Source organism: Oncorhynchus tshawytscha, unplaced genomic scaffold (genome assembly GCF_018296145.1).
Source record: "Oncorhynchus tshawytscha isolate Ot180627B unplaced genomic scaffold, Otsh_v2.0 Un_scaffold_17_pilon_pilon, whole genome shotgun sequence".
NCBI classification, from domain to species: domain Eukaryota; kingdom Metazoa; phylum Chordata; class Actinopteri; order Salmoniformes; family Salmonidae; genus Oncorhynchus; species Oncorhynchus tshawytscha.
Genome location: NW_024609830.1, coordinates 1,598,198 through 1,611,938, shown reverse-complemented (window position 1 = coordinate 1,611,938; position 13,741 = coordinate 1,598,198). Strand labels below are relative to the sequence as shown.

At 44.9% G+C, this 13,741-nt stretch overlaps 1 protein-coding gene across 1 annotated transcript; it reads right to left on the bottom strand.

The window, feature by feature from the left end:
- Positions 1-1,538: 1,538 nt before the first annotated feature.
- Positions 1,539-11,193, bottom strand: LOC112222668 (FAD synthase). Its single transcript, XM_024385391.2, has 10 exons — positions 11,077-11,193; positions 9,609-9,826; positions 9,088-9,465; positions 4,965-5,078; positions 4,424-4,691; positions 4,139-4,286; positions 3,880-3,978; positions 3,331-3,520; positions 2,143-2,216; positions 1,539-2,038 (listed from the first exon to the last, which is right to left on the bottom strand). The coding sequence occupies exons 2-10, from the start codon at positions 9,786-9,788 to the stop codon at positions 1,903-1,905; spliced, it is 1,587 nt and encodes a 528-aa protein (XP_024241159.1). The 5' UTR covers positions 9,789-9,826; positions 11,077-11,193; the 3' UTR covers positions 1,539-1,902.
- Between the last annotated feature and the right edge of the window lie 2,548 nt (positions 11,194-13,741).

Here is a 13,741-nt window from a genome sequence, read left to right as displayed (position 1 = left end):
ACAAAACAGACCTGCTACTCCTCCCAGGGAAGGCCTGCCCACTCCAAGACCTCTCCGTCATGGTTTACAACTCCATGGTGTCCCCCTCCCAGGGTGCAAAGAACCTTGGCGTGACCCTGGACAACACCCTGTCATTCTCTGCAAACATCAAAGCAGTAACTGGCTCCTGCAGGTTCATGCTCTACAACATCCGTAGAGTACGACCTTTCCTCACACAGGAAGCGGCGCAGGTCCTAATCCAGCCACTTGTCCTCTCCCAGCCACTTGTCCTCTCCCATCTGGACTACTGCAACTCGCTGTTGGCTGGGCTCCCCGCTTGTGCCATCAAAGCCCTGCAACTTATCCAGAAGGCTGCAGCCCACCTGGTGTTCAACCTTCCCAGGTTCTCTCATGTCACCCTGCTCCCCCGCACACTCCACTAACTTCCAGTCGAAGCTCGCATCATGAAACCGGGCCTCTTTGAAGAGTATCTTAAACGACGCCCCCAAAAAACACGTATTTTCCTACTAGCACTGACTTTACTGATCCTTTGTTGAGAGAAAATGTATTTGATACGATTGTGATGTGTATCACCAAGCTACTTTAAGATGAATGTACTAATTGTAAATCGCTCTGGATTAGAGCATCTACCAAATGATTGAAATGTAAAAACGTGTTCTCAGAGGAACAGCCAGACCTGCTGGTGAGCCTCCAACACATTCATAACTTTTCTCCCTCCCTTCATTGTTCCTAGTCTCTTTCACACTCCCTCTCAAAATAATGCACAGTATATACAATATATCAGTGGAGGCTGGTGGGAGGAGGTATAGGAAAACCGGCTCATTGTAATGGGTGAAAAATGTAGTTTCCATGTTTGATTCCATTCCAGCCATTACAATGAACCCATCTTATAGCACTTCCCACGTGCCTCCACTGCAGTATACAAATATGCTATAATATACACTGAGTGTCCAAAACATTAAGAACACCTGCTCTTTCCATGACATGGACTGACCAGGTGAAAGCTATGATCCCTTATTGATGTCACATGTTAAATCCACTTCAATCAGTTTAGATGAAGGGGAGGAGACAGGTTAAAGAAGGATTTTAAGCCTTGAGACATATTGTGTATGTGTGCATTCAAAGGGTGAATGGGCAAGAGTAAATATTGAAGTGCCTTTAAACGTGCCAGGCACCCTGGTTTGAGTGTTAAGAACTGCTGGGTTTTTCACACAACAGTTTCCTGTGTATCAATAATGGTCCACCACTCAAAGGACATCCAGCCAACTTAACACAACTGTGGGAAGCATTGGAGTCAACATGGCCAGCATCCCTGTCGAACGCTTGACACCTTGTAAAGTCCATGCCAATGAATTGCAGCTGATCTGAGGGAAAATGGAGGTGCAACTCAATATTAGGAAGGTGTTCCTAATGTTTTGTAGGCTCAGCGTAGATTAAGACATAGCTTGTCGTGTAAAATCGTTAAAATGTACAACAGAATAATTACTCCCCCTTTCTCATCAGCACCTTCAATCTCTTGCCAATAATTAATCAATAAGTAAACTTGACAGATTTATATTTTATTACAAACCATGTAAATCCATATCATTAGATTCTAAGCCACTCAGACATACACACATCTTTCCTTCAAAATTCACTCATTCTGCGATCAGTCTCTGGTTCTTTGTCTGTTCCACTTTCCTCAATCTGTTTCCTCTTTCCTTCACTCTCCTCTTCCTTCCTTCCTCCCCTCTTCTCTTCAGAAGTTGCCTGTATGTTCAGTTTTGTCTAATGGTTAAGGTTGGGATTTGAGGAGGATATGCTGATCCTAGGTCTGTCCCCACAAGCATCTCTTATCTGGAGCCCCAAACAGGAAGGGCGGATAAAAGATCAGGACATGACGTTACAAACAAGGAAGACACATCATTCACGTGAGTCGCGCTCCATTTCCTCATTCTCCAAGTGGTGGGCAGGTCTATAGCGGCTCACGCCCCTCCCATCCACCACTTGGAGGGCGGGGTTTCGGCAGGTGTTGTCCATGCTGCCCAATGAGGTGTACCTGTCAGGAGACGGACAGAGGACTCAGTCAGAGACTAGGACGGTGGAGTAGACAGTGAGAGGAAACAGAGGACATGCTTGATTAAGGTGTGTATGTCTTCTTACCCTTTATCATATAGAATACAGTAGGGCACATATAGAGTCCTCAGGAATGACCAGATATCATGATACGTCCAGTCCTGATGGAGACAGACAGAGAGAGAGGGAGGGAGAGAAACCAAGAAAGGGGGAGAGAGAGACAGAGAGAGAGAAGGAAAAAGAGAGGGAGGAAGAGAGAGCATGAGAGCACGATCTTCGTGTCTGGGTTGGCGCCCCCCCTTGGGTTGTGCCGTGGCAGAGATCTTTGTGGGCTATACTCGGCCTTGTCTCAGGATGGTAAGTTGGTGGTTGAAGATATCCCTCTAGTGGTGTGGGGGCTGTGCTTTGGCAAAGTGGATGGGGTTATATCCTTCCTGTTTGGCCCTGTCCCGGGGTATCATCGGATGGGGCCACAGTGTCTCCTGACCCCTCCTGTCTCAGCCTCCAGTATTTATGCTGCAGTAGTTTGTGTTTACGTTTAAGTTTGTGTGTCAGTCTGTTATATCTGGAGTACTTTTCCTGTCTTATCTGGTGTCCTGTGTGAAATTAAGTATGCTCTCTCTAATTCTCTCTCGGAGGACCTGAGCCCTAGGACCATGCCTCAGGACTACCTGGCATGATGACTCCATGCTGTCCCCAGTCCACCTGGCCGTGCTGCTGCACCAGTTTCAATTGTTCTGCCTGCGGCTATGGAGCCCTGACCTGTTCACCGGACGTGCTACCTGTCCCAGACCTGCTGTTTTCAACTCTCTAGAAACAGCAGGAGCGGTAGTGTTTTGTAGGCTCTCAATGATCGGCTATGAAAAGCCAACTGACATTTACTCCTGAGGTGCTGACTTGCGGCACCCTCGACAACTACTGTGATTATTATTATTTGATCATGCTGGTCATTTATGAACATTTGAACATCTTGGCCATGTTCTGTTATAATCTCCACCCGGCACAGCCAGAAGACTGGCCACCCCACATAGCCTGGTTCCTCTCTAGGTTTCTTCCTAGGTTTTGGCCTTTCTAGGGAGTTCTTCCTAGCCACCGTGCTTCTACACCTGCATTGCTTGCTGTTTGGGGTTTTAGGCTGGGTTTCTGTACAGCACTTTGAGATATCAGCTGATGTAAGAAGGGCTATATAATTTTAAAAAATCTAAATCAAATGTATTTATAAGTATATCACACACACACCCTCAGAAAGGGAACATTGCAAGCATCATGGCTCACCAGCAGGGGGTTGACCCTCATGTAGTCTGGCCATCCAGGGTCAGTGAGACACATGGGTGTGAGTGTGTGTGAGTAGGGGTCACTCCTCCTGGTGCCCATACACACAGCTCTCAGCTCCGGCCTCCTCTCCTGTACCTCACTCAATGCCTGCCGAATACTGCCCTCCACTGAGAAAATCTCCAGGTCATACCTATGGGAGACAGGATGGAGCTCTGCTAAATAGTGAGCCAAAGTCTCTGTATAATAATACTGTAATACATTTTATTATCAGAGTTTTGCTCATTTGCTCAAACTCAAAAGATGCAATGCAGATCAAGCTACAACCATACACAGACCTGTTGGGGACAGAAAAAAAGTACATACAGTGGAGCAAAAAAGTATTTAGTCAGCCACCAATTGTGCACGTTCTCCCACTTAAAAAGATGAGCTTGCACAATTGGTGGCTGACTAAATACTTTTGCCCCACTGTAGCTAACAGAGGTGCAGTATATAGGGATTGAGGAAGCGACCTAGCGATGCTAACGCTAACTACAGAGACCGATAGCTTACCTCTTTATTGTGTCCTGGAGGAATCTCTCCATCTCTGGGAAGGGAGAGACGATGCGAATGTACAGAGCCTTTACCTTGTCCTTACCCTCCGGATACCGCCTGTGAGGGAGGGGGAGAGAGAGAATAAATACCAGGTAGATTTTCCCAGTAAACAATCAATTCAGACAGGAAAACACAATATGGGTTAAAAGTCACATATCGTCTCATTCCTTCATTCTGTGTAGACAGAAAACTGTCTATTGCCTTCTCTCCCTCTCACCGTTTCAGTGCAGCGTAATATAGATGTAGTAGAGCAGTGCAGTCTTTGCCTCCATTGAAGCCCACACAGATCTCCCCTGCCGAATACTGATCCAGAGCAGTCTCTATGGTCTTCAGAGCGTTTGCCACTTTATCACCCAGTGGTGTGCCTATGGGAGATGGAGTTCATACAGACAGTTGGAATTATGGGAAATGTTGTCACTGTCATTTTTTATGGGTACTCTACCTGTCCCTCCCTCCACCACCCCTCCCTCCTTTGGTCTCTCACACACACACACACACACACCGCTGTTGGCCAGGGTGTAGACCTCCTCAGTAGCGATGGACACAGGGTCCGTGACCAGGGGAACCACACTGCCTTTGGGCATCTCCTCCAGCAGCTGAGCCCGGGCCTTCTCCACCTCCTCAGAGATGTCTGAATCCAGCACCAGCCTGACCCGGTGGTAGTTACTGAGCCAGTCAGGGTAGGAGCCCAGAGCCACCTTCTTCCCCCAGCCCGCCTGCAGGCGGGTCAGCACCGGGGCGATCAACGCCTCGTCTGCATCCACAAACACCTACAACACGGAGAATACATAACATTATAGTAGGCATCCATCGCAGCAGTGGTCCTGTTCAGGCTTTGTTCCAGCCCAGCACAAACACAGCTGATTCAGCTCATTAAAGTCTTGATGATTAGTCCATAACTTGAGTCAGATGTGTTCCATCTCAGATTTAACACAAGCCTGCACACCCTGTGGGTCTCCAGGACCAGGAGTGAAGCGACGTTTGTCTGTTGAAAACGTCCTGTCGACTGTATTGTAGTGGAGTCAGACGGTTGGTCACCTCACCTCTCGTGTGTGGAAGGTGGTCCCTGAGCCAGCGAACAGGTGCTCCAGACCATTGAAGGCTCTCTCCAACAGAGACGGGATCCCAGGGAAGATGTAGACGTTACGCACACTCACCTGGGAATGTCAGAGACGGAGTCAGAACCACGACCAGCATGACAACAAGCATCTCCAGACTCTTAAAGCCGGTGGCTCCAACGCACTCATATCTCCTATCATTCAAATATATTTTACCTGGTTTCAGACACTGACCATCAGGTAGAACGTTCATGGTTTTCTACATGATATCATGTTATACTACAGCGTTGAAGTATACTCATTTCTGATTGGCTAGAAGGGCATTCTAGAATTACATTAAAACCAGATAACTGGACAGTTGGAAAAGATATCGGGACGCCTTGCAATCATGAAAATTGTAAACGCATGTCCAACGAGAAAAAAAACACGTATCTAGCTAGCGTCTATTTGTTTTTGCAGAGACATGTTTTGGAGCATCTGATGACCTAACGTGGTGAGTGATGAACATGAATCTCTCTGGACAATACCAATGTTCCCTCTAAACTGTGCGTGTGCACAGGCGCGACACAGTAGAAATATCAGTCTGCAAAGAAAAGCATGAGATTGAATTTCACTTAACTAAGGGGGAAAAACTGGAAAGTTAACACTATGAACGTTTCCCTTTACTGTGGGAATTGTGATCGAATCAACACAATATTAGCCACAATATTAGCAACCTACTTAGTATCCTAAACTAACTATGCAAGGGATTTTTTGGTAGGCAGAACGCATCGGAGAAGGATTCTGTTCAGCCCTTACTCTTCACAGACAGGTGCGGCATAACCAATCAGAGCAGCAGTAGCCTACATGCAAATAGACCATTGCCATATATGGATCTGTACAAAAGCTGAAGAACATACGCACATCCAGGTACTTTTCGCAGGTGAAATTATGGAAAGTGCTGCACACTGCTCCCAAACTGTTTCACTGAGTACTGCCCATATATATACACTGCTCAAAAAAATATAGGGAACACTTAAACACAATGTAACTCCAAGTCAATCACACTTCTGTGAAATCAAACTGTCCACTTAGGAAGCAACACTGATTGACAATACATTTCACATGCTGTTGTGGAAATGGAATAGACAACAGGTGGAAATTATTGGCAATTAGCAAGACACTGCCAATAAAGGAGTGGTTCTACAGGTGGTGACCACAGACCACTTCTCAGTTCCTATGCTTCTTGGCTGATGTTTTGGTCACTTTTGAATGCTGGCGGTGCTTTCACTCTAGTGGTAGCAAGAGACGGAGTCTACAACCCACACAAGTGGCTCAAGTAGTGCAGCTCATCCAGGATGGCACATCAATGCGAGCTGTGGCAAGAAGGTTTGCTGTGTCGGTCAGCGTAGTGTCCAGAGCATGGAGGCGCTACCAGGAGACAGGCCAGTACATCAGGAGACGTGGAGGAGGCCGTAGGAGGGCAACCCAGCAGCAGGACCGCTACCTCCGCCTTTGTGCAAGGAGCAGGAGGAGCACTGCTAGAGCCCTGCAAAATGACCTCCAGCAGGCCACAAATGTGCATGTGTCTGCTCAAACGGTCAGAAATAGACTCCATGAGGGTGTATGAGGGCCTGACGTCCACAGGTGGGGGTTGTGCTTACAGCCCAACACCGTGCAGGACGTTTGGCATTTGTCAGAGAACACCAAGATTGGCAAATTCGCCACTGGCGCCCTGTGCTCTTCACAGATGAAAGCAGGTTCACACTGAGCACATGTGACAGAGTCTGGAGATGCCGTGGAGAATGTTCTGTTGCCTGCAACATCCTCCAGCATGACCGGTTTGGCGGTGGGTCAGTCATGGTGTGGGGTGGCATTTCTTTGGGGCGCCGCACAGCCCTCCATGTGCTGTGCATGATTTCCTGCAAGACAGGAATGTCAGTGTTCTGCCATGGCCAGCTAAGAGCCCGGATCTCAATCCCATTGAGCACGTCTGGGACCTGTTGGATCGGAGGGTGAGGGCAAGGGCCATTCCCCCAGAAATGTCAAGGAACTTGCAGGTGCCTTGAAGGAAGAGTGGGGTAACACCTCACAGCAAGAACTGGCAAATCTGGTGCAGTCCATCAAGAGGAGATGCACTGCAGCACTTAATGCAGCTGGTGGCCACACCAGATACTGACTGTTACTTTTGACCCCCCCTTTGTTCAGGGACACATTATTCCATTTCTGTTAGTCACATGTCTGTGGAACTTGTTCAGTTTATGTCTCAGTTGTTGAATCTTATGTTCATACAAATATTTACATGTTAAGTTTGCTGATATATATATATATATTATAGAAAAATAATGGTCCCTCATGCCACCTGGGGCATGGATGCCCGATGAAGGGTCGAAACATAAATAAAATCACCTGGGAGCCTGAGCAGCAGTGTGCGGCGTTATCCTTTTTGTTTTCCATATATGGATCTGTGCCATTCACTTTGAACTGGACTGTGTTTACAGCATAAGCAGTCGTGAGGAGATGAGCTTGTTTTGAGATCAAAAGTGTGAGCTGCATGTAGCCACTTGTGCACATTTGTTCATATTCTCTGCTAGTTAGTGAGTTATTAGATCATTTGTAGTCAGCAATGGGGGAGTGATTGTTTTCTACATGAGCACAAAATGTGTACATGTCTAGCCATCTTTGAGATGCAAGTCAGGTAAAGAGCTTTTTTTTTCTTAAAAGGGGCAGTGGTGTGTTTTGGGACAGGCTTGAATAAGATAATTAGCCAATAGGCAGATTGTAGCATAATTTCTCTGTAATAATGGTATGGGAATAATAATGCTTTTTATTTTGTGAAGTGGTTTCTTGTATCAAACAACATTTTCAGTCACCTCGTCTGAAGGACAAGTGGATAAACAGGTTAATGTCAAGCCCTGCATGTTTTTTCAAAAGTCTCATGGAATGTAGGCCGACATTGAGCACCACAATTCGGCTGCTACTGTAAGCTGACGATGGAACAGCTATTTCCATGTACAAATATTATGGAATGCATTTTCTCCATTGTTTTTGGTGGTAGGCTACTCTGGTAGGTCAAATAGGCACAGTAGTCTACTTGACCACTGTCTGAAAACTGTAACTTAAAGCAGGTACAGCCTCAGTAAATGTGTGCTGGAAGTTGCACAGAATTTTCACAACATTCAAGTTTGCGCTCAGCAGACCTGAAATTTGCTGAGTGCCAAAAATGTTTTTGCAGTCATGAGACAATTAGCACCATGCTGTCAAATCCTGCCGCATACTTCTAGTTTGACCAGCTGTTTTCAGACAATTGTATTTTATAGCTAAATAGCAACAAACTATTTAGCTAGCTTCTAGCCTAGTGTTTGATATGCAATGCGATCTCCTCGTAATGAACAGTGTCGACTGTCCTGACGAGAAAGCAAACTTTTTTAGCTATACCAGGCAAAAATCGGGCATTATCAGCTCATTGTTATCGATTTATTCAAATGAATGTCAATAGAAAACATCTACTTTGCTGTTAATCTTGCTGAAGAGTTTGACTGTGTTAGCCATAGCTAGCTAGCAAGCAAGGGATAAGAATGTTGGCAGTGCGCATGGCAACGGGACAAAGAACAAACGACTGGGTCACGTCCATAAATATCTTACTAATCATAATGAACCACTGGGTCGAGTCTTTAGCAACCAAAATATGAGTATGAATTTGCTTATACGAGTGAAAATATCAATGGATTTTCTTTTCTACCGGTAAATGTGTGCTTAGTATTGTTTTCTTTAGCAAATGTAGTATAAACGAATGCAACAAACAAATGCAACAAAATAAACTTTGCTGTTATTCGGCTGCAGAGGTCGGGATTGTGTTGCTGTAGCTAGTTGGCGCCGCCTGCCACCCTGCCGTCCGTTGTTTCCAAGGTAATGTACAGAACGTGGGTGTTTATCCCTTACATGTTAAAGGAGTCAGATGATGCATTTTGCATCATGATGATGTAGCAAGTGACGCTTTACTTCTTGAAAGTCCAATATCTTGACTTGACTGCTAACATTCAAAGAATTTAGGGACTGTATCAACAGTGGACTAATGGGAATGAAAATACCAAAACATATTTTTGTTTAACAGTAGTCAGCCACTGACCAGTGGGTAGCGTAGTGGCTTTCCAGTCTGAGGGTCAGTGCCGTAGTTAAGCTTGGCCGAGCGGGGGACCATGGCGAGCTTCATGGCTGCATTCTCCCTATCCACCACCCCAAAGAACTCCTCCACCAAACGGGTCAGCTCTGGGTGGGCATGCAGTTCCTCCTCGAACGCCATGGCAACACTCTCGAAGGTGACGTCGTCGTGGGTGGGGCCTATTCCCCCAGAGGTAAGCAGGTGTGTGTACTGTGGGGCCAGGAGGGCCACCTCCTTAGAGATGACCTCCTGCTGGTCAGGGATTACTGTGACACGCTGGACACACACTCCCAGCTTTCTCAGCGCTCGAGACAGGAAGGCACTGTTAGTGTCCACCGTGTGACCCTGAGAGAGAGTGGGTGGGTAGAGGGAGGGAGGGAGAGAGACTCTTTAGATTAGCTAATTCCTAAGAGATAGGGACTTCGGGAGGAGGTTGTCAGAGATCAGGCATATTCCACTCAGTACCAAGCCCCCATCTCCAGTATCACCTTGAGTATCTCGTCCCCGATGATGAGGATGGCTGCTGTGACAGCACCCCCCTTCTGTTGACAGGAGGTACCGCAGCTCTGGTGATTCTGGGCCATGGTTACAGTGGTGACCTGGACCTGGGCGGCCACTCGCCTCACACGCACCGCTGCTCTACTCAGCCTGGACACAGCCTGCAGCATCCAGACCTGAGACAGAAAGAGTGGGGGAAGAGAACCAACTAGAGAGGGAGGCAGGGAAGGAGATGGACATGGAGGGTGAGTTATGGAGGAGTAGAGGATAGGGAGAAATGGGAGAATGGACAGCAATAAGTTTGTCATCATATTTACATAAGGCAGGGAGGGTAGACCAGGGGAGGAGTGTTACATACACAGGATTTCACCATAAATTATTGTCCAGTTAGCTACCTATTCTATTTGAAATCCAAGCATTAACTTGAAGTTATGGTGGCTCAAATGTGTTGCTGTCTAAGTTCAAGATACATGTCTGCTGTAGTTATAAGCCACCTGCCTATCTAGAGTGGCAGCCCTCATTCTCCACTTGTTCTGCCAGTCACATTATGTTAAAGGTCCCCAAAGCACACACATCCCTGGGTCGCTCCTCTTTTCAGTTCGCTGCAGCTGGTGACTGGAACAAGCTGCAACAAACACTCAAACTGGACAGTTTTATCTCAATCTCTTCATTCAAAGACTCAATCATGGACACTCTTACTGACAGTTGTGGCTGCTTTGTATGATGTATTGTTGTCTCTACCTTCTTGACCTTTGTGCTGTTGACTTTGCCCAATAATGTTTGTACAGTATTTTTGTGCTGCTACCATTGTGTTGCTACTGTACCATGCTGCGTTGTCATGTTTTGCTGCCTTGTTATGTTGTCGTCTTACAGGTCTCTCTTTATGCAGTGTTGTGATGTGTGTTTTGTCCTTTATTTATATTGGATTTATTTGTTTAATCCCAGGTCCCCGTCCCCACAGGAGTAGGCAGTCATTGTAAATAACAATTTGTTCTTCACTGACTTACCTAGTTAAATAAAGGCTAAATAAACAAAAGTAAAGGGCGATCTCGCCACGGTCATTCGGCGAGGAACAAGCCAGCCACAACCATTGCATTGGACCAGATACGGAAAAGTAAGCGAGACATCCCACTCGCACATATTTTTCAGGTTCATATTAAGTCAATGAACTAAGCAGACCAGATCCAGCTGCTATCCCTAAAGCAGACCGGAACTATGACAACTGCTTTCAAAAGGTAAACGGCCTGCGTAAGATATCTTAATTTAGCCTACATCATATGCTAACAGCTAGCTAGTTACCCCCTGCGCAACGCGCACATGAGTTTGTATGTAACCATTATCATTAGTTTAATGGCAGCGTGATACCCTTTCTACAGATCATAATTTATCTCTGCTGTGACAATAGATAGCAACAATCGTGTATTTGATAACCCGTGTAATCAACAGACAAGTGCTTACCCTAAAGTCGCATACGTCCTCGTAATGTATTAGCCGACAAAACTGCATGTCCTTCAAAGACTGGGCGGCTCTGGCGAGCCAATCAAGAGCAATAAATTGCAATCTCTGAATCCAGAAAGCCAATGAGCTGTGAGAAGGCGGGATGAAATGTTACCACGTGTTTGTTTGTGTAGCGGACGTACAGGGTGTGCAGTGTTCCACTGATATCATGTTTTGTCTAGAAGGGATACAACTTTTTTCGTAGTAGGTTTAGCATAACGTGAGCAGTAGGTTATGAGAACTAGGTCAAGGTTAGGAAAAGAGTTAGGATTAGCTAAAAAAAATAAAACATACTTTTGACGTCAAATTTCACAACCTGTATCCCTTCTAGACAAGACCCTGACAAACATGCACCCAGAGTATGCCTACAATATCATGTTATGATTATAACATTATTATTATTATATTAGCCTCGACCAAGCAAAAACACGTGTTTTAAGCCTATCTGTCACAGAGTTTACAATTCTTACAATGATTTGTGATAAACCATAACAAAAACAATAAGTAGGCAGTAGAATGTAGATGACTGTCCTTTGAATGTTAATTGGTAGAGCATGGCGCTTGGGTTGTAGGTTCGATTCCCAGGTTGGACCTATACAAAGAAGGATTAAAATATGCACTCACTGCTGTAAATCGCTCTGGGTCGTCTGCTAAATGTAAATGTTTTTACTTTTGACTTTCTAATACTGTCAAGTACAAATATTAATATGTGCGCGTGTAAATATGGTATCTACCAGCAGAGGACTCCAGTGAACAGTATTCACTATGCATAAATGACTGGGCTACATGGATATATCTAGACTGTAGGCTATTTATCATATTTTACCTATTCAATTAGGGTCTATTCTATTATTGAACATTATTTGGTCTCAGTGATCCAATCATAAACATTATGATCTGCTATTCAGGTTTGTTCTCGTGCTCCTCGGTCAAGAAATGTTGTAGCCTAAAACATAGGCATTACAGTTGCACTATGCAAATAATAATGTGTGATTCAACAAAGACTGTGTCAATGTGGTTTAATGTTAGTTTACTCAGTTATACGGTAGGCTGGTTTGTTATTGTGCGAAGTTATCGTTTTGCGCAATCCCTTTCTTTCAAGGCCGCTCAACCGCGGCCCAGGTGCAGAGAACCACACAAACTGAGTGGCAAATGACGTTACCGTTTGTTCGCGGAAGTGGCTTTTTTGTGTTAGTAGAAAGGGGAGGAAAGGAAGAGAAACTAAAGAAGAAAAGTTTCAGCACTCTTTCTAAAGAAATTCATATGCACACTGTACGACAGCTGGCGTTTTGAACCTTCGCATTCAGCCACTTGTGTAATTTAGTTCGAGGTAGGCCTACGGGACAACAACAGCTGGGAGAAAACAAGAGGCACAAAAGGTACAAGGAGGAAGATAGCTGGTAAGTTCTCCTGACAAAAGTTCAGCACACTTCTCTGGGCATGGTTTGGGCTTGAATTTTAAGGGCTGCGTGTTGTAACGTGGTAGAGAGACGTTTTAGGACATTCGAATACTAAAGCAATAACATTCTGTCTGATAGATGAATATGATTTGCTATAGGCCGATTGTAGGCTGCCTTACTTTTTGTTGTGCCATCAGTTTGATGTTGGCGAAACAATCATTTGCTGATATCTATTCTAGCAAGACTGCTGAGTTCAGTATAGCCGTACTACGAAAAATGTCGTTATTGTAAACATTGCGAAATATAGCCTAGTGATACAAAGTAACTAGCCTAGGCCGCACATTAAACATTGTATCCATTCAACAGAAGTCGAAAACAACCGTGTTGTCACTTTTGGGTGTTTTCAAAATAAAAGTGGTTTGCTGCATAGGCTACTAGAAATAGTCAGTTCTGTAGGCCTGGGTTCCTGTGATATCATTACTTTCCTCACAACAAGTTGTTCAACTCTGTCATTTAAACTGTTCTGGTAACACTTTATAGACTTACATGAGTACTAATACTGTAACAAGAAAAGTAACCGCATTGTTTGTATTGACGTGTTGTTTACGTACTACTATAGCAATATGGAGTTTTGTTTGTTTTTCTACACGTGGAACAGGAAGTGGCCACTATTCTGCTTATGTAAACTCCACAATTCCTACTATGCAATGGAAACTATGCTACTGTTCTTACTATGTAAAAACACGTTAATGCAAGGATATTACTAAATGAATCCCAGTGTTACCACACAGGTTTAGAGAAACTGAATCTAAAGTCTGACTAAACAGGCTGGGTTTGGCTTTCTGTAAATGCTCCCATTCTATTTCAGCGACCTAATCAGAAGTTCACATTTCTGTGATGTGCAATATAGATCTTTAGCATATTGTCAAGGTGGCATTCTCATGGAGATGATTTAATGTTTCAATAGGTCTAGGTTCTATATTGTCATGGAAGTGTAACTATATGTTTCAGACAACAACGATCATTTCAATCATCTGTAACAAGCCCTGACTAAAACAGTGCTCTGTAGTTGGATATGTGTCATACAGAACATTCAACAACAAGCTGTGATGCTGGGCCCTTCATAAGCCTATGATTCGGGCTGTATTGGTGTGGCCAGAAACATAAACACACACAGTTGTTATGGTTACCTACACCTCAGTCTGTGATGGGACTACTGTTGTTTG